The sequence below is a fragment of the Nicotiana tabacum genome, chromosome 12, assembly GCF_000715075.1.
Source record: "Nicotiana tabacum cultivar K326 chromosome 12, ASM71507v2, whole genome shotgun sequence".
Lineage (NCBI taxonomy): Eukaryota > Viridiplantae > Streptophyta > Magnoliopsida > Solanales > Solanaceae > Nicotiana > Nicotiana tabacum.
Genome location: NC_134091.1, coordinates 40,476,969 through 40,494,971, shown reverse-complemented (window position 1 = coordinate 40,494,971; position 18,003 = coordinate 40,476,969). Strand labels below are relative to the sequence as shown.

The following is an 18,003-nucleotide window of genomic DNA, read 5'->3' as shown; positions in this document are numbered from 1 at the left end:
TTATCGAATAACTTTTTGTTATGCATTTTTTATTATATTATCCAATATTAAATATAATTGCATTGTTAATAGAAATTTTTATTAGCATATTACTTTCATTAATATTTTTGTCTACTACTTTCTCGTAATATAATAGAAGATATATATTTTATTACTCTTGAAATATATTTTTATTTTAAATTTTATCCTACTGTTCTCAATAATATCTGAATTTTAATGAATAAAATCTCTATTAAATTAATGAGACTTATATAGGCATCGAATAACTTTTTTGTTCTGAATTTTTCTTTATTATATTATCCAATATTTATTAGCATATTGCTTTATTTAAATTTTTGTATGCTACTTTCATTTTATAATATAATAAAAGATATTTTTTTTATTTTATAATTTATTCTATTATTATCAATAATAATTTTTGAATAAATAAAAATTTTATTTTTAAAAGAGAAAAACAAAAATTATTTAAAAAACAAAGAATTTTTAAATTGCCAGTTTTTGTTGTTGTAATTTTAGTATTTTTATTTTAAAATAATTTAAAAACTCCAACTTAAAACTACTCTCCAATTTGAATGGACAGTTTTTTTAAAATTTTTGTTTTTTATTATAAAATATTTTATTTTATTATTTGATAGAAATTTTCGTATTAATTATTTTTATGACATGTAATTTTTTTCTAGGCTGAAAGTTGGCCTAAGGATAAGATTTTTTCCTTCTTTTAATAATATAGAGAAGATATGAAATTGAAAATGTTGGCACCATCGACGATGGTTTGAGATTAGGGCGTGACAGCTTTACATACTCTGACTTGATTCTGTTTTCCAACATAAGCTGTGCTGCTTCAGTTATTATTATTTTTAAAAACTATGTTAGCTCGAATAACTGGGATTCATGTCAATGGAGTCAAGAATCTACACATTTTCTCCATCTACACCTTCAGATTTCTCCATGCTAATACTACTACTACACCAACCCATTTCTTAGTGGACTTTCTTGTTGATTCTCTCGGGTTTTCAAGAGAAGAAGCAGTCACTACAAGCAACAAGGTAACCCGCTTGAAACCCTCAAAAAACCCAGAATTTGTTATCAATTTCTTTAAAATAAGTGGTTTTGATAATACCCAAATCAAAAACATTGTCTCCAAGTCCCCTAAAGTACTGTTCTCTAATGTAGACAAAACCCTAAAACCAAAACTCGAGATTTTACAAGAAATTGGTTTTTCTGGATCTGACTTGGTTAAGTTTGCAAATGCAAATATTCATATTTTTGATAGAGGTGTAGATACTTTTCTTAGACCTTCACTTAATTACCTTAGAACTTTATTGGGTAGTGATGAAGATGTTGTTAAGGCTATAAAAAAAGCTTCTTGGTTACTTGGTTGTAATGCTCCCAAGATAATGGCACCTAATGTATTGTTGCTGCAAAATATTGGGTTTTCGGATTTGAAACTTAGGAAGTTTATATTGCACCACCCAAGAATTATGATGCGGAAAACTGAATGGCTTGAGGATATTTTTCATAGAGTAGAAGCGGACTTTGGAATCTCTCGTGAATCGGCTACGTTTCTCCATGGAATTAGTGCCGTTAGTTCCTTTAGTCAGTCAACTCTGGCAGAGAAGGTTGACGTTTATAGGAGTTTTGGTTGGTCTGATGCGCATATCAGTACGATGGCGAGAAAACTACCTTTTTGTTTCTGCTTATCGGAGGCTAAAATCTGTAAACAATTAACTTTTCTCATGAAGGAAGTTGGCTGCACGTCAGAGTATTTAGCATCTCGTCCTAAGCTGTTAATGTATAGTTTGGAGAAGAGAGTGATTCCTAGATATAAGGTCCTGAAAATTTTACATGGCAAGCGTCTCAACGGAGGTCTTGGGTTTTACTCTGCTGCGTGCATGACGCCATCGAAGTTTATGAAAGAAGTAGTGTTGCCTTACAAGGATAAACTACCCCTTCTATATGGATCATACATGAAAAGCGTCCAATGAATAGATATTATCAGTTTCAAAATAGGTAAGCAACTTTCTTTTGGCTGATATCTAGTCTTATTAATTTGTTTTGTAATTGCCATGTTTTTTTTTTTTTTTTTTTTGTGGTTTTTTCTTTTTGAGCCTAGGGTCTTTCGGAAACAGCCTCTCTACCTTCACGAGGTAGGGGTAAGGACTGCATACATAACCCAACTTGTGGGAATATACTGGGTATGTTGTGGTTGTTGTTGTTGTGTTTTTTTTTTGGTTTTTTTATCTCGGGACAATGTCACTCTTACACTAGATGATGTGTTGCCATTATCTGATTAAGCATTTCGAAACAAAGAGCACTCTTTGTTGAAGCCATTTGTACTTAAAAGTGCTGAGTAATCGGAGATCCGTGAAGGTTACGATCATGTCCTGGTCAAACCGATGCCCGAAAGTATGAGCATATTTTTAGATGCCTGACATTATGAGCATCTTTGGAGATTCTGAAACCAGAAAACAGATGCTTTTGAGGGCACTGAGAGGAAGCCAGTAGTCATAAGAGTTTTGAATTTCGCCATGAAGGGTACTGGTATTTATGGTAGTTTACTCGTAATGTACAAACCATGATTGTCTCATGCAAGTTGCGTTTGTTGGTGGTAAAGATATCTTTCTGTCTGTTTGGGCTATCTTGAGTTTTTCTTTTGTCCTTTCAGAGGTGGGGTTTACCTCTTCATTTAATAATGGAAATTTTCATGAGTTTTCTGTTCTCTAATCATATATCAGGTCAAGAAACTTCACTTTGAGAGTGAAGATTCTCTTGTCTTGCTTTTGGGATTGCCTGATTGTATAAATTCAAGTTTACTTTTCAAGTATATATTTGTATGTTGCTTTCCGAATTACGTGAAGCATATACTTCGTGAAAATGCTTTCAAACAGGCTCTTTTAGAAAAATGGTTGGGATCATTGATCGCCCATTTATCTTGATATCTTTGGCATGTCGTAGAAGGGTTAAATCTAAGCATATTTTAGACCATTGTTTCTCGCACGGTCAGATAAACTTGAGACTAAGGAATATCATAAGGTTCATTTGTGATGAAAGATAGTATCTGATGGAAATAGCGCGAGGAAAGGATGACAATTGGTGCTATGCATAGTTATGATATTAAAATTGGTGCTTAAAAGTGCAATTCATTCTATTCCGTTTCCATAGCGAGTGCAAATGTTCTTTGGGATGCACAAGAGCTGTGCCTCTTTTGTTTACTACTAGCAGCACACAGTTTGAAAACAAAACATGTGTTGCTTAGTTTGGTTACTATTTCGTTATCTGAAGGCAAAACATTCACACTCTTCTTACCTAAAATATGTTTCCTATTTCTTATTCATTTAGTTTATGAGGCGTTGACTAAGTTAATTGCACCATTTTCATGTTTATCTCTGATAGGGATTCAGCTAAGTCATTCATACCAAGACTCATGTCGACGAGGGTATTGGAAGCCATTGTAGGTCCCTTCTTGTCTATATTTTTCATTAATGTGGTGTTCATACTTTCTTGAGCCGAGGGTCTATTGGAAACAGTCACTCTATCCTCACAAGGTAGGGGTAAGGTCTGCGTACACACTACCTTCCCCAGACCCCACGGTGTGGGATAATACTGAGCATGTTGTTGTTGTTGTTGTTGTAGGTTCCTAGTGTTGACCAAAGGTCCTTTTCTTGGAGAAATGAACGTCAGTTTGCAATTTCAGGAGGAAGTGCGACCACACAACCTGCTGTCAACCACACGCACCGGGGTATGTAGTTGGACACTCACTGGACTAAATTTGAGCTTGAAGAGAGACCACACAAATATGTAGTGCAAACATGCCTAGCTTGGCCAGATCTTTTATGTTGCTCACTTTAAGTCCCATTTCATCTGTATATACCAGATGGGCTTGCTTAAGTTATTTTCCTAGACTATTCTTATTTAAAAAACAAAGTTATTTCCCTAGACTTTCTCTCTCTCTATATATATGATGTACTTGGCTTAGGAAAGGATACTTGATGATTTGAGAGCCTATAGCTTGGTGATAAACCTTCTTGTTCTTGGTGAAAACCTATGGTTGTCATTGAAGTAGAGCAAACTCCTTGTGGTAACCATTCTAACCTCTATCAGTTTGAAAAATCAAATAGGTATCTTCTTATTTCACTTGAGGTTCTTTGTTGCTTGTGGATGATTTCTTTCTTTAATTCTTAGTCCATTGCTTGAATCTGCAAAGGATAAATGTTTTTATATCGGTTTGCGTTAGTATTCAACAATCTATCCTAGCTTCTTTCATTCTTCTTCGCCAAGTTGTTGGGTTTCAAGTGGTTTGTTTTCATTCCGTTTACTTGTATCTAACTGATACGGGATCCGTACAATCTCCTCTCTATTTTTCTTCCTCAAATACCTCCATCCAACAACTATGGTATTAGTGGAATCCATAACTCCTAGTTAACACGGATTGTTATTGGTCCTGTTACAAAATTAATCGTCTGTTCATGTTAATTTTAAGGTAGAATAACCTAATAAACACCTGCTTGTTCAGTTTCAACATCTTGGTGCCCGTACTTATGTGGCGTTGATTTGGCTGAGTTGGACAAAAATGACTAAAATTTAGAAATGTCATGGTTCTAATGTATTGTTCATTCATACCATATAAATCATGTTTTTTGAGAGAGTAATTATTTTTGTTGAGAAAGTTCATACCACATAAATCATATATGTCCATTTATTGGTTTAGATGCATGCTTTTTAAGCAACTATTAAAGAGGTAAAAATGTGTGGGGTTGTAACCTTGCAGATGAAAGAAAACAAGAATAGCATAGAATCTTTTGCTGCTGCTTTAAGTGAGGGCCAATGTTAGCTGCATTTGCTAAGCAAATAGGAAAAACAATGGAGAGAAATGAAGAAAAAGAAAGGCAAAAAGGCATAGCGCCTCTCATTGTGTCTTAAACGGGAATACAATAACTTTAATCTTAGTCAAATGCTTGATAAATTAACAAAACCATGAAGCACAAGGTTTACAAATGTCAACTGAAGAAAATTGAACACCTCGTATGTAATATATCCTTACTCCGCGGATACTATGAACCTACACTTTTACAAACTTTATTCTCAGATAGAAATTAACAATATGGTGGTTTCCTGAACAATGTCCTTAAACCAAAACCAGAAAACCCAAAGAAGTGCATTTTTCTTTAGGAAGTGAAATTGCAAATTCCAATTACTAAAATAAGATAGATACCAAGAAAAACACAAAAAGAAAAAGGAAAGAATGAGAGAGCAAAAATGCTAGGTACCTGAAGAAATTGTCTAAGTTCGTGTAAGCTTGTCCTGACACTACTATTATACAAAAAATCATTTCAAGGACTAGAAAGTATGGCATGAAAAAGAATGGTCAACTTCACAATATAGATAAGACAAAGACTAAAGCTCTAAGGTAAAGGGTAGCTCGATGCACTAAGCTACCGCCATACGCAAGATCCGGAAGAGGACCAGCCCACATTGAGTCTTATGTACACAACCTTTCCTTGCATTTTTGAAAGAGGCGGTTTCCGCAACTTAAACCCATAACTCCTGGTCATACTGCGACAAGTTTTACCATTGCGCCAAGCTCCGTTCATTAAAGTTTCAGTAAGATACAATAAAAGTCCTTTACATGTTAATCAGTGGTAAAGGTAAGGCTTAAGAAACTAAACTGCAATCCAGCTCCTTTAAAATGGATAGATTAGTAAACAACTAGTGCAAAATGTTATAGGATCAAACTCAGACAAGATAGAAGAACTTCCCAACGGGAAATCATACATCCTTTTGTCATCCATCAGAGAGAAAATCAGACCCTTATATCATATAACCAATGCCAAAGCGGAAAAAGTATTTTATTTTATCTTCTGGAACAAACTTGGTGGTAACTGCCAAAGGGAATCAGTTATCAAGATCTGTTGAATCCGAAAAGCTTCAAATGGCAAGGTTGAATTTGCATATAGCTCAGAGCAGTTGAAACTTGTATATATGAGGAAGGTCTTTCAGTAAACTATGAACCAATTCCAGGAATGAATTTTGGCAACACCGGCTGTGACTTTTTAGAATACAAACTGAAAAAAGAAAAGCAAAGAAAATATTGACTACAACTGATAATTTTAGAAAGATCTCAGCACCCTTAGTGCCAAAAGTAAACCAAATCTACTAAGGAGCCGCAGTTTTTTTGTGCGATTCATACAGATCAGGTATCTGATCCTTGTAGGGTAGCACAAAATAGTCTATAAACTTTGACTCTGTTAAGGTCAGAACATAATAGAGATTCACCTTTCTCCTCTCAAGCTTCTTTTCGTCCAAAATTTTCAAGACTTGCATCCGAGGTATCACCCTTTTCTCCAGACTATAGGCCAAAAATGCAGGACGAGAAGCTAAGTAAGAAGATTCAAAACTGAGCTCCTTCATGTAAAGATTCAATGCTTTCTGAATTCTAACCTCTGAGAGAGCAATACAAAGCGGTAGCTTCCTGAATAACTTGAGTATTTCATCATCAGACCATCCAAAACTCGTGAAAATTCCAATCTTCCTATCCAATGTAGACTTTTTTTGCGCAGATAAAACATGAAATGCATAAAGAAAACTAGGGGAGCCAAGCGGGACTCGAAAATCCTTCTCCACTCTATGCAAGGAATACTTAACACGATCAGGATTTTGTGTAACACGAGAAGGATTTTGAAGCACAAATTTTTTAATTCTCGCATCAGAAATACCACAGTTTTTCAACAACAATACATTAGTATCCATAATATGACGGGCACCAAAAGAAAGCAACCGAGGACTTCTCTTTATAGCCGTAACTATATTTTCGTCAGTGGCCAAAGTTCTCCTAAGACAATCAATGGTAGGTCTCATATGAGTATCTAAACCTATTACCATAATTTTAGTATTTTTAGCAATTACATTCACCAAGTCCGACCCGGATAGCCCGAGGTCCACAAGGCACTGGAATTTGGGCTTTAGGGTTTTAGAAACATCACAGAATAGCAATTTGGGTGCTCTAGAGACCATCGTTTTGATCTGGGAGTTGTCAAAACCGGTTTGTTTCAAGAAATTGAGGACTAAATCGGGATCTCTGGTGGTTTTCCGTGAAGTTAACTTGGAATATGTAGAGGTTGCTTCTTCTTTGGAGAACCCTAGAGAATCAACCAGGTATTTTACAAAGAAAAGAGTTGAGGATGAAGAGTAGAGAAATTGTGACCTGAAACGGTAAAAGGAAAGGAGGTCTCCAACGCCATTGCAGTGAATCCTGTGAGCTAAACATTTGCCTCTGCTGAGCATTATCGTTTAACTAATGTCTATTAACAAATGAGGGATTAGACCAATCTATTTGTACATAATTTGAACAAAAAATTGCATGCGGCATGTCCCTCCATCGAGACTTGTGTTGGGTAAACCTGTTTAACGGCCGGTTTGACAAGTTTTCGGATTGATTCGGACCGGTATTAACCCGACCCGACCCGGATCGGTAGTTAGAGTGGACTGGGTTAGGGGTTGGTCCGTATAAAAAAAAATCGGTTAACCGAACAGGTCGAAATCGGTGTACTAAAATTTATACAACTATTTTGATTTTTTTAAAAAAATTGAATTTGACCGTTGGCAACGGTCTAACTTCAAATTTGACCGTTGTCCAACGGAATTATTGCAAGAATAGCTCTTTTTTGAGCAATTTTTTTTTTTAAAACAACACTTTTAGTAATTACTAATTTAACCATTTGAAAAATTATAAATACATCCCCTCTTCTTCGTTTCTTCACTCATCTCTCATTTCTCAAACTCAAATCTCAATTGTCATTCTCTCATTCTTCGCCTAAATTGCAATCAAGTATTTGGCTCTCATTTTTTTTGGAATTTAATTTATCATATTATTTGAAGTTTGAACTTTGAACTTTGAACAATTAACATTTCTTCGTTGTAAGTTGTAACATTGGAATTGCGAAAATCACACTATCTGTTCAACTTATTTCGGAATTCGGTGCACTCCCTCCAACTCTTTCTCTTATTTACTATTTTATTTGCATATTTAATTTTTATTAGTAGTTAAATTTTCACAATATGTTTAATGCTACAAAAAGAGTTTGTAATAAGGTTGCTAATTGGGATAATCAGGGAAATAAGAAAAGAGGTACTACTTCAACATCTAGTAGTAATTTAAATGACTCTACACATGTTTCTGAAACATCATCTGATAATAATATAAATTATGAACAATTACAAGAAGATTTCGGTATAGAAGACAATGAATTAGAAATTGAAGATGAGACACCACTTACACCTAGTAGTGTTGGAGTTGGTAGCATGAGTGGTGGTCGTGGCACTAGTAGTAGACCACATGTGGCCCCGACTACTAATCGGAGGAAACGAAGTAAAGTTTGGAAATATTTTGACGAAATAGAGAATTCTGATAGAGTTAGATGCAAACTTTGTAAAGATGATTTTAAACATAACACTAGAGGAAGTTTAGGGGGGACTGAAACACTTAGTAGGCATTTGAAAATTACTCATCCTATAGAATGTGGTTCTTATTTAGATGAAAATCAAGGAACTCTAAACCCTAGTACTGGAGTACTTATGAAATATGATAAAATGAAGGATCGTGAGGAGTTAGCAAAAATGATTGCTTTGAGTTGTCTACCTTTTTCTTTTGCTTCTTCATCATATATGACTATGTATATTCAAAGAATTTATAATCCTTTATTTAAAGGTATCCCTAGAAGTACTTGTAAATATGATATCTTTAGACTTCATGGACAATATTAGACATACATACGTTATTTGTTTGACCACCTTCCTTGTAGAGTTTCTTTAACTTCTGATATTGGCCATGCTGTAAATGAAAATGATTATTTGACAATTACATGTCATTGGATAGATAATAATTATTGTATGCAGAAACGTATTATCGCTTTTAAATATGATGAAGATCAAAGCCATATTGCTATTTTTATAAGTACTACTATTTGCGAAATTGTTGAATTTTATAATCTTAATATAAAAGTATTGTGTATGTCTTTTGATAATGCTTCTAACAATAATGCCGCTATTTCAATATTAAAACTGCATTTGAAACCACCACTAGACGAAATTTTTCATGTTAGGTGTGCATGCCATGTTTATAATTTAATCGTTAAAACTGACCTTGATTTTTCCGACTGAGATTACTCATGTTAGAAGAGCAGTGGGTGTTATTCAAGGAAATAATAGACAATTTAGAATTAGGGAATTTAAGACTAAGTGTACGGAGCATAACCTTAAATCCAAATTCATGCCAGATGAAATTGTTACTAGATGGAATTATACATACTTATTTTTAAAATGTTGCTACAAATATAGATTGCCGATAACTGAAGTTGCTAATGCGCATTGTACTGATCCAAACTGTATGTTAACAACTAATACCTGGGAGGCCATTAATGATGTTCAATTTTTACATAAATTTTATACAGTTATTGTTGAGTTTTCTAAAGCATATTACCTTATTGTTACTATGGTTTTAGTACATATAGCTGTAATTTCTTTTCTATTTTCTGAATTTAAGAAGAAGAAAAAATATAAGGATGTTGTTGAAAAAATGCAAGCCAAATTCAAAAAATATTTTTTCCAATTCCTCCGATTTACTTAATTTGTGCTGTTTTAAATCCTTCTATAAAGATGTCTAATTGTCACCAATTAATCAATGCTTTATATAGTTATATGGAGATTAGACCAACTGAAACCTTATATAGTTATATGGAGATTGGACCAACTGAAACCTCAGATATATATAATTTATTGTATGAACAAGCTAAATGATTATTTACAACAATTATATAATTATTATGCAAATATAATTGATGATGCTGCTATTAATGCAGGCAATGTTAATTCCACTATGCATTGTACTACTTCTGTTGCATCTGTTAATATGGATGAAGATGAAAGTCTTGATGACTATAATATTTGGGCTACGTTTCCTTCCACTCAAACCAGTAGTAGGAACATTGATGAACTTCAATTCTACTTGCAAAAGCAATCAGAGCCTCGCAATAAGGAATTTTCACCGTTGGGATGGTGGCATGAGAATGAAAAGTAATTCCTGTTATTTCCGCTATGGCTCGGGACATGCTGAATGTGCCAATTTCAATTGTTGCATTAGAGAGTGCATTTAGTCAAGCAAGACAACAACTATGAGACACCCGCCACTCATTGGGATGCAATGTTTTGGAAGTTTTAGTATGTTTCAGAGATTGGATTAGATCGGAACAAAGAAATCAGGGACGTGAAGATGTGATAAACCAGAAGACGAGGAACTTGGAGATATATTAACACACGGTCACCCATATGAATTTAACACTCCAGAAGATGACCAAGAAGTTCATATTGATTGTGAAGAACTTACTAAGCCAATGCAAAACCTTTGAAGTTCTAGATTTATATTTAATAATTAAACTTTGAATTTACTCTTTTTTCGTTAATTTAGTTGTTGTTAAATATAAACTTTAATTTGCAAGTTTGAAATAAAAAAAAAACTTGCAAATTATAAGTGCAATTTTTCCCCATCTTCATTGTATTATATTATCTTAAATTCTTAATGAAATATTCAAATATAAGAATTTTAAAGTCTTTGCATTCTTTATTCAAACACTTTTTTTATAAGATTATTTTTTTGTTTTATATTTTTACTTTAGTTATACAAACTGTAAAAAAAAGAAAAAAAAGTACACAAAACCGGCCCGGAACCGTTATGATTCAATTTTTGACCGGATGGGGCCGGACCCGGACCCGTTAAGCCCAGTTTGTCAAACCCGGAACCCGCCCCGAATTGGTGACCGACCGGTCACTTTTTTTCTCGACCCGGACCGGCACGGCCCACCCGTTTGTCACATTTAGTCTTGGGTAATGCCTCCGTTTTTTATTGTCTAAGCAAAATGTTTCTATTTTTTAAATAAATATCATAGTTCTTAAATATTATTCCTTCTCACTACTTAATTTAGATTATAAGTAGTCGTTCTAACCTTAACTTCTTTCATTTTACCTTCTTGTCTTTATGTTGATATGATCTTTGTTTTGCAACAATTTTAGTCATACCCTTTTTTATGTTTCTATCTTTTCACTTTAGATATATTTTTAATGCAAGATTTGTTGAACTAAATGCAATATAGTAGTCTTCAGATGGTCATTTAGAGAGGCAGAACAAGAAAGAGTAATTCTAATAGATAACCGGAAGATAGAACAAAAAAGCATGAAAGGAAATGATTCTTATCCGTAGACTTCTCTGTTCCTTTTCGTATTATTCGTGTCAAATTCTTCGTATAATATACCATCATACTAAAAGAGGCATATTTTTTAAATTTAAACAAAATGTTATATGATTTATTGATGGAAAATATTATACGTCCACCAAATTTTATGCGATTTGTTGAAATTGGACTAAAGAATATCAAATCAAATAAAGATGAAGATTTGATTTAAGGATACAATGACAATATCTTAATCAATGCAATATGACTTTAGAAATCTGATTACTTGAGTTGGACTTCTAATATTCTTATAGCCCGTTTGGCCAAGCATTTTTTTTGGGCAAAAGTGATTTTTTCTTTTCTTTTCCAAAAGTATTTTTGGCCAAAAATTGAGGTGTTTGGCCAAGCTTTTGGAAGGAAAAAAAATATTTTTGAGGAGAATCAAAAACGGTTTTTGAGAAGCAGAAAAAAGTAGTTTCTATCAAAAATACTTTTCTAAGAACCACTTTTAAGAAAAATACACTTAGAAGCAATTTTCAAAAGTTTGGCCAAATACTAATTACTGCTCAAAAATATTTTTTAAATTAATTAGCCAAACATAAACTGCTTCTCACCAAAAACACTTTTTAAAAAAGTACTTTTGAGAAAAGTACTTCTCAAAATAAGTTGGTTTTAAAAGCTTGGCCAAACATGCTATTAATGTATGTTGGAAATTAAACCAAGATTAAATAGTATTTCTAAGTTGTCTAGGATTTGGTATTTCATAGTTTATTTAGTTCATGTCTAGTTAGATTTGTTTACCAAGTTCATATTGGAATAGATTTTATTAGTCTAGTCAAATTTAATTTGTAGTATTATAAATATGGATGCTACTACTTATTTTGAGATTCAAGAGTTTCTAAGTTCTGGAAAGAAAAAAAAGACTCCTATCACCTTCTCTCTAATTTGATAAATTTCTTTTATATAGCCTTAATTGAGTTTTTTGCTTGTGCCTAAATTGTTCTTCAGGGTATTTCAATCCTTCAAATTGGTATAACAGCCTTGATACCAATTTGCAGAGACAATTTTTGAGGTTGAAGGAGGTGGTTGTCGTAGAGTCAGTGACGCAGATTTCTTCCATCTGTTGCTGTTTAGAAGGAAATTTTTGGTTTATATATTTTTTCCGATTTTGGCTTCTGCTCGTAGGAGGGAGAAATAGGAAAGTGAATTCAAAGATATGAGATCGGGTGGAGGAGGAGTAGAATATAAATCCGCCGATTTGGGAATGTCTACGAGTTATGCTGCAATGTCTGCTTCTTTAACCTCAATTCCTATTCAGTCCTCCAACCTTGGTTTTAAGTTGTTGAAAAAACTTGGCTGGAGAGAAGGAACTGGACTTGGCATTGCTGAACAGGGTAGATTAGAACCTGTGCCAGCTTATATCAAGAAAAATAAGAGAGGCTTGGGAGCAAAGAAGTCAAAGAAGGCAGCAGAGCACCTTAAAAGTTCTGGGCTTTTCTTGGGGCGGAAGATTGTAAAAGATGGGGAGAAAGAAAAAGCGTCTGATGTACAGAAGACAAAGGGAATCTCTAAAAAGATGAAGAAAGTACTAGAGTTTGAGAATCGCATGCAAGAGAAAGAATTTGAGCGAGTTTTTTTTAGGGAATTCTGGCCAGATAATGCTTAGTTCGTCCCCTCGTCTAATTTTGTTTTCCGCCATATATTTCAGCCACAGTGTACCATCCAATGAACAAAACCCAGCTACGCCTAAGAATATTCATGTACATATGCATGAATGATTTTTATAAGAATGACTTCTTTCCATCTTTTGTTGAAGTTTACTCTACTTTATGTTGTAGTTGACAAGTGATACTATACAAATCAAGTGCCAAACAAATAAAAACTCATTTATACACTAGTCGTTTTGGTATTTCTTCTTCCACCGAACTTAGCTTTGCGTGTCTCATGCAAAAACCAACATGAAGTTTTGAATTAATATTTGGAGTAAAGTGTAAAATATTCAGGCTAGTAACCAATAAAAAGAAGGGAAAGAATTGCATGCTAATGTATCCATATTAAACTCAGTATATTTCCAAAACGTGAACCATAACATTTACCGTAATAAATTCATCTTGAGGATAGAAACCCGAAAGAAAAAAGACAAAGTAATGAAGTGATTTGACATTTTGGTGTCGACTTTTATAAAACATATTATAAGTATGATTAAAGACCAGGCATATATAGTTATTACTGTAACAGTTAAAAACTAAAAGAACCAAGCAAATAAAAGTTGGAATGTGAAAAGGTAATATTCTAAATCCTCCCCCATTTATCCGGGTAAAAAATTGTCTTAGAGATTCTAAATCCTTTATCATAATTATTGGCACATGAAAAAAATTCTTTCCTACTCATCCTCTACTTCCAACCTAGACGTTGTGAGTTCGAGTCACCCCAAGAGCAAGGTGAGAAGTTTTTGGAGGGAGGGAGCCGAGGATCTATCGAAAACAGCTTCTCTACCCCAGGGTAAGGGTAAGGTCTGCGTACACACTCCCCTCTCCAGACCCCACTAGTGAAATTATACTGGGTTGTTGTTGTTGTTGTCGTCGTCGTCGTCGTCGTCCGATTAATAAATGCTGCTAACTATATTCATGTCATTTATTAGAAGGAATTATTTTTGTTTAAGGGCAAAATTGTCACTCAAATTTTGATGGGTAAATTTTGTAAATTAAGTTTGACTTAAAATGTTCTCACTCAGATCTCTCATTCTCTTTTTCTAAAGCAAAGAAATAGCCAGAGCTACCTTTGAACAATTATAGGGAGGAGAAAACAACTGCATATAACATACTGAAAATTGAGAAGTAATGCTAAGGAGGGAATACGTTCTACGTTAAGGCTATAGCAAAAAGAAGGGGGGCTTGTAGCGACTAGCAAAGAAATAAGCTGAGCAAGGAAAACCATGGTGCAAATTGTAAGCTTTGAACCTGCCTTTAGAACAAATTGTTAACTGTGTCAAAATATGATCATTTCCACATGCAAGTATGGTACTTTTAGTTCAGCGAACAGCATGAATGACGCCTGATTTAAAGACAAATAATCAGTGTTATCAAAGCGAAAAACGCAAAAAAACTCTAAGATCCGTTGTAGCTTTAAGCGCGAAGCGCAAATAACGTGTGGGCTATAACGAAAAAAGGCGCAACTTGAGAAAAAGTAAAAATATGTATATGCAGTCCAAGACCAATATATGGACAAGGAAATTGAAAAAATAATACGATAAAGTGAAATATCAATTGTTTAGTATCGTCTTTTCAAGATTGATTACACTCATGGGCAAGGAAAAGTATACCTTAGAGCCTTGATACGACACTGAAGCGCCCACAAAGGCGTGTTTTAAGTGCGCCTTTGACAACACTGCAACTAATCGGATAGTTTGGAAAAAGAAGGCACAAATGCAACAATACTGATTGGGGAAATAAATACACCTTGTTTTAAAAGAGGCTCTCGAGTTATGGTATCATGCTACACTTTTTGTATAGAATTCATAGAGAGATCAGTAATTTTAGCATCATAAAACCAGCTCAAAGTCTGAATAAATTTTGATTCTAGGAACCATTCTTTTGTCCAAACCAAACCTCTATAAGCTGAGATGAGAAAGCTGTCTCTGGGGAAGATATCCAAGTTGAGACAAAACTCGTAATGATCATGTCCACAAAGACTCTTACTAAGCAAAGCAGCAGTTCCATTCCATAGATCACAAGTCCAACTGGAGAGAGATATCAACCTATTTCCCCTCTCAGGACCATTTCTTTGAGTCGCCCTGAATTTTACACAATTTGTACCAGAAGCGGACCTATGCAATAGGTAGATGGGTCACTGATACTCGAAAAGTTCGACAAAACTTCTATGTATATATGTATGTGTAAATCTTTGAAAAATAGCGATATATTAATAGTGCACACTCTATATAGAAAGCAGATTTTGGTTGAATCAAAAAATGCACCCACGATCTTCAAATCCTGGGTCCGTCCTTGATTTGTACCCTCCTTATTGAGTATGCGTTTCTCAATTTGGTCACTTGGAAAACCATTATAACAAGTACTATTTTGTAAAGACAATATAGTTCTTTCGCAATCAAATCAATATGAACTACAAACGTATAACATATTGGTAGAGTAAATACAATGACAAACCCAATGAGAGAAAATAAGGTAGCATGGTAAGATTAAGATATCAGATACCGTAGTTTATTTTCCTCTCATTTCAGCAAGATAACCAGGAAGAAGCATTATAGAGACAATCATATAACCTGACAATTTTCGAGCCAACACAACAATTACGCCTCAGGCCCAAACAAATTGGAGTCAGCTATACGAAACCTCACTTCTTTCTTTAAGCTAACTCATATCGTCATTATATTAAATAAAATAACAGTGAAAGCGAAAAACAAGTTAAATCTTCGAGCACTAAGGAGCCACAAGTTTTTTGTGCGATTCATACAGATCAGGTATCTAATCCTTGTAGGGTAGCACAAAATAGTCTATGAACTTTGACTCTGCTAACATTAGAACAGGATAAAGACTCCACTTTCTCCTCTTAAGCTTTTTTTCATCCAAAATTTTCAAGACTTGCATCCGAGGTAGCACCTTTTTTTCCATACTGCAGGCCAAAAGTGCAGGACGAGAAGACAAGTAAGAAGGTTCAAAACTGAGCTCCTTCATGTAAAGATTCAATGCTTTCTGAATTCTAACCTCTGAGAAAGCAACACAATGAGGTAGCTTCCTGAACATCTCGAGTATATGATCATCAGACCATCCAAAACTCTTGAAAATTCCAATCTTCTTTTGACCGGCTAACGCATGAAATCCATATAGAAAAGTAGCGGAGTCAGGCGTAACTCGGAAATCCTTCTCCACTGTAATTATGGCCAATATTTTGGCTAATGTAGTCCATCTCACATAAGAATACGCATATTTGCAAAATGTAGACTTTGTTGGCAATATTCTTTGAGACCCAAAAATATTACATTATGTGGTGGACATTATTTGCACAAGTTGTATCTCTTCTTTTACACCTAAGAAGCCAAGACTTTTTTGCCTATAAAAGGGAAGGCGATTAATTCATTTTAGACACACCAACAAGACTTGTCTTCAATTCTTGTTTCTTCCTTTCTTCCTTTATTAAGAGTGTTTTGCATGAGACTTAGTGTTGAGAAGCACTTGTGTGAACCTTTTTTTTAGAGTGATCTTGTGAGGTTATTCTTATGAGGTTATTCTCTTAGGGTATTTGGGATTAATTAGAGTGTTTACTCTAATTTTATACTCTTATTGTTATAGTAAATTGCTCTTCTCCGCTTGTAAATGTAGGTCACTTTGACCGAACCACGTTAAATTTGTGTTTCTTTATTTACTTTAATTGTCGTTGTTATCAACTTCTATTGTCTTTATTATTGCCATTATACCGTTATTTGGCTATATTCCGCACTACCCGGATTCCCGATCCTAACATCCACCCTATGCAACAAATCCTTAAACCACTCAGACTTTTGTGTAATAGAAGACAAATTTTTTTATCATCAAATCAGAAAAACCATAGTTTCTCAACAACAAAACATTAGTCTCCATAATATGATGGGCACCAAAAGAGAGCAACCAAACAGCTCTCTTTATAGCTTTAACTACATCTTCATTGCTACCCAAAATTCTCCTAAGACAATCAATTGTAGGTCTTAAATGCGTATCTAAACTTCTCTAAAAAATATTTGGATCTTTTGCAATTACACTCACCAGGTCCGACCGGGATAACCCGAGATCCACAAGGCACTGACGTTTGGGTTTTAGGGTTCTGGAAACATCACGGTATAGCAATCTGGGTGCTCGAAAAACCAATTTTTTAATCTGGGTCTTTTCAAAACCGGTTTGTATCAAGAAATTGAGGAGTAAATCGGGATTTTTTATGTTTTTCTGTGGAGTTAGCTTGGAAGACGTAGAAATTGCTTCTTTTTTTGAGAACCCTAGAGAATCAATCAGGTATTTAATCAAGAATTGGGTTGAGATACGATTACGGGTAGAGGTTGTTGAGCAGAGAAATTGAGATCTGAAACAGCATAAGGAAAGGAGGTGTCCAGAGCCATTGCAGTGAAATATGGAACTGTGAGCGGATACAGCTAGAGCTGCTTTGCCTCTGAATCTGATGAGCATTACCATTTAGCTATTTTGCTATTAACAGTGGAAAAATACTTCTCCACGGTTCACTGTGTTTCTATAATCTCTCTCGCATTATAGAAAAGATTTTACTGTTTTGAGTTTTTTTAATTTCTTTTTGACTCAAAATGAATGAAAAATTTATAAGGGCCATAATTTTTTTTGTTTTTATTTTTTTTTTTCGATTTTTTTTTACTTTTTTTCAAAATCATTGTTTGGCAATGAAAATTTCAAATTTCAGTTGAATTTCGAAAATTTTCAAAAATTTCACTTCAAATCACTCACAAAAATTCGAAAATATCTCCAAAGTGTATTCAAGTCCAAACACAACTTTAATTTTTAAATACGATTTTCACTTGAAAAATAATTTCACTTTTTTTTCAAAATCTTATGGAGGTAGAGAGACTGTTTCTCAAGACACTTAGCTCAGTAAAAAATGAATAGAAGTACAGTAACAACAACGATGCCGTAATATAACTGAACCGAATGAAATAACATGTAGTAGTATAACTCTGCGAACAAGAAAATACAAAACTAAATACTAGTGTAACTGGTATGGCAAAAATACACTCAGCTACTCACTAATCCTCTATCATAATTCTCGACCT

The 18,003-nt window shown here is 34.2% G+C and overlaps 4 protein-coding genes across 8 annotated transcripts; 2 read left to right on the top strand and 2 right to left on the bottom strand.

The window, feature by feature from the left end:
• The first annotated feature begins 731 nt into the window (after positions 1 to 731).
• On the top strand, positions 732 to 4,134 carry LOC107791225 (uncharacterized). 4 transcript variants are annotated; one of them, XR_001649202.2, is made up of 3 exons: positions 733 to 2,010; positions 3,394 to 3,451; positions 3,634 to 4,134. XR_001649202.2 is itself a non-coding variant. In XM_075226380.1 (2 exons), the coding sequence occupies exon 1, from the start codon at positions 867 to 869 to the stop codon at positions 1,983 to 1,985; it is 1,119 nt and encodes a 372-aa protein (XP_075082481.1). In that variant the 5' UTR covers positions 732 to 866; the 3' UTR covers positions 1,986 to 2,010; positions 2,114 to 3,387. The 4 variants fall into 4 exon arrangements, 1 of the variants encoding a protein (XP_075082481.1); XR_001649199.2 differs by having other exon boundaries at positions 3,394 to 3,545; XR_001649201.2 differs by having other exon boundaries at positions 3,394 to 3,551.
• Positions 4,135 to 4,946: 812 nt separating this feature from the next.
• Positions 4,947 to 7,389, bottom strand: LOC107791224 (uncharacterized). Of its 2 annotated transcripts, XM_016613245.2 has the most exons (3): positions 6,439 to 7,389; positions 6,274 to 6,346; positions 4,947 to 6,062 (listed from the first exon to the last, which is right to left on the bottom strand). In XM_016613245.2, the coding sequence occupies exons 1-2, from the start codon at positions 7,279 to 7,281 to the stop codon at positions 6,284 to 6,286; spliced, it is 906 nt and encodes a 301-aa protein (XP_016468731.1). In that variant the 5' UTR covers positions 7,282 to 7,389; the 3' UTR covers positions 4,947 to 6,062; positions 6,274 to 6,283. The 2 variants fall into 2 exon arrangements, with proteins under 2 accessions (XP_016468731.1, XP_016468730.1); XM_016613244.2 differs by having other exon boundaries at positions 6,274 to 7,388.
• A 5,046-nt stretch (positions 7,390 to 12,435) lies between these two features.
• Positions 12,436 to 12,885, top strand: LOC107791223 (uncharacterized). Its single transcript, XM_016613243.1, has one exon. The coding sequence runs from the start codon at positions 12,436 to 12,438 to the stop codon at positions 12,883 to 12,885; it is 450 nt and encodes a 149-aa protein (XP_016468729.1).
• Positions 12,886 to 15,464: 2,579 nt separating this feature from the next.
• Positions 15,465 to 17,325, bottom strand: LOC142167109 (uncharacterized). The gene is made up of 3 exons (XM_075227265.1): positions 17,257 to 17,325; positions 16,736 to 16,942; positions 15,465 to 16,210 (listed from the first exon to the last, which is right to left on the bottom strand). The coding sequence occupies exons 1-3, from the start codon at positions 17,323 to 17,325 to the stop codon at positions 15,704 to 15,706; spliced, it is 783 nt and encodes a 260-aa protein (XP_075083366.1). The 3' UTR covers positions 15,465 to 15,703.
• Positions 17,326 to 18,003: the final 678 nt, after the last annotated feature.

What these genes read in the sequence shown, in the direction of transcription:
- LOC107791225 (XM_075226380.1), top strand. Translation starts at nt 867, where the DNA reads ATGTTAGCTCGAATAACTGGGATTCATGTCAATGGAGTCAAGAATCTA.
- LOC107791224 (XM_016613244.2), bottom strand. Translation starts at nt 7,281, where the DNA reads ATGCTCAGCAGAGGCAAATGTTTAGCTCACAGGATTCACTGCAATGGC.
- LOC107791223 (XM_016613243.1), top strand. Translation starts at nt 12,436, where the DNA reads ATGAGATCGGGTGGAGGAGGAGTAGAATATAAATCCGCCGATTTGGGA.
- LOC142167109 (XM_075227265.1), bottom strand. Translation starts at nt 17,325, where the DNA reads ATGGCTCTGGACACCTCCTTTCCTTATGCTGTTTCAGATCTCAATTTC. An exon ending in CTGCTCAACAACCTCTACCC is followed by an intron (nt 16,943 to 17,256) that starts GTAATCGTATCT and finishes AATATTTTTTAG; the next exon opens with AGAAGTTTAGATACGCATTT. An exon ending in TTGTCTTCTATTACACAAAA is followed by an intron (nt 16,211 to 16,735) that starts GTCTGAGTGGTT and finishes TAATGTAATATT; the next exon opens with TTTGGGTCTCAAAGAATATT.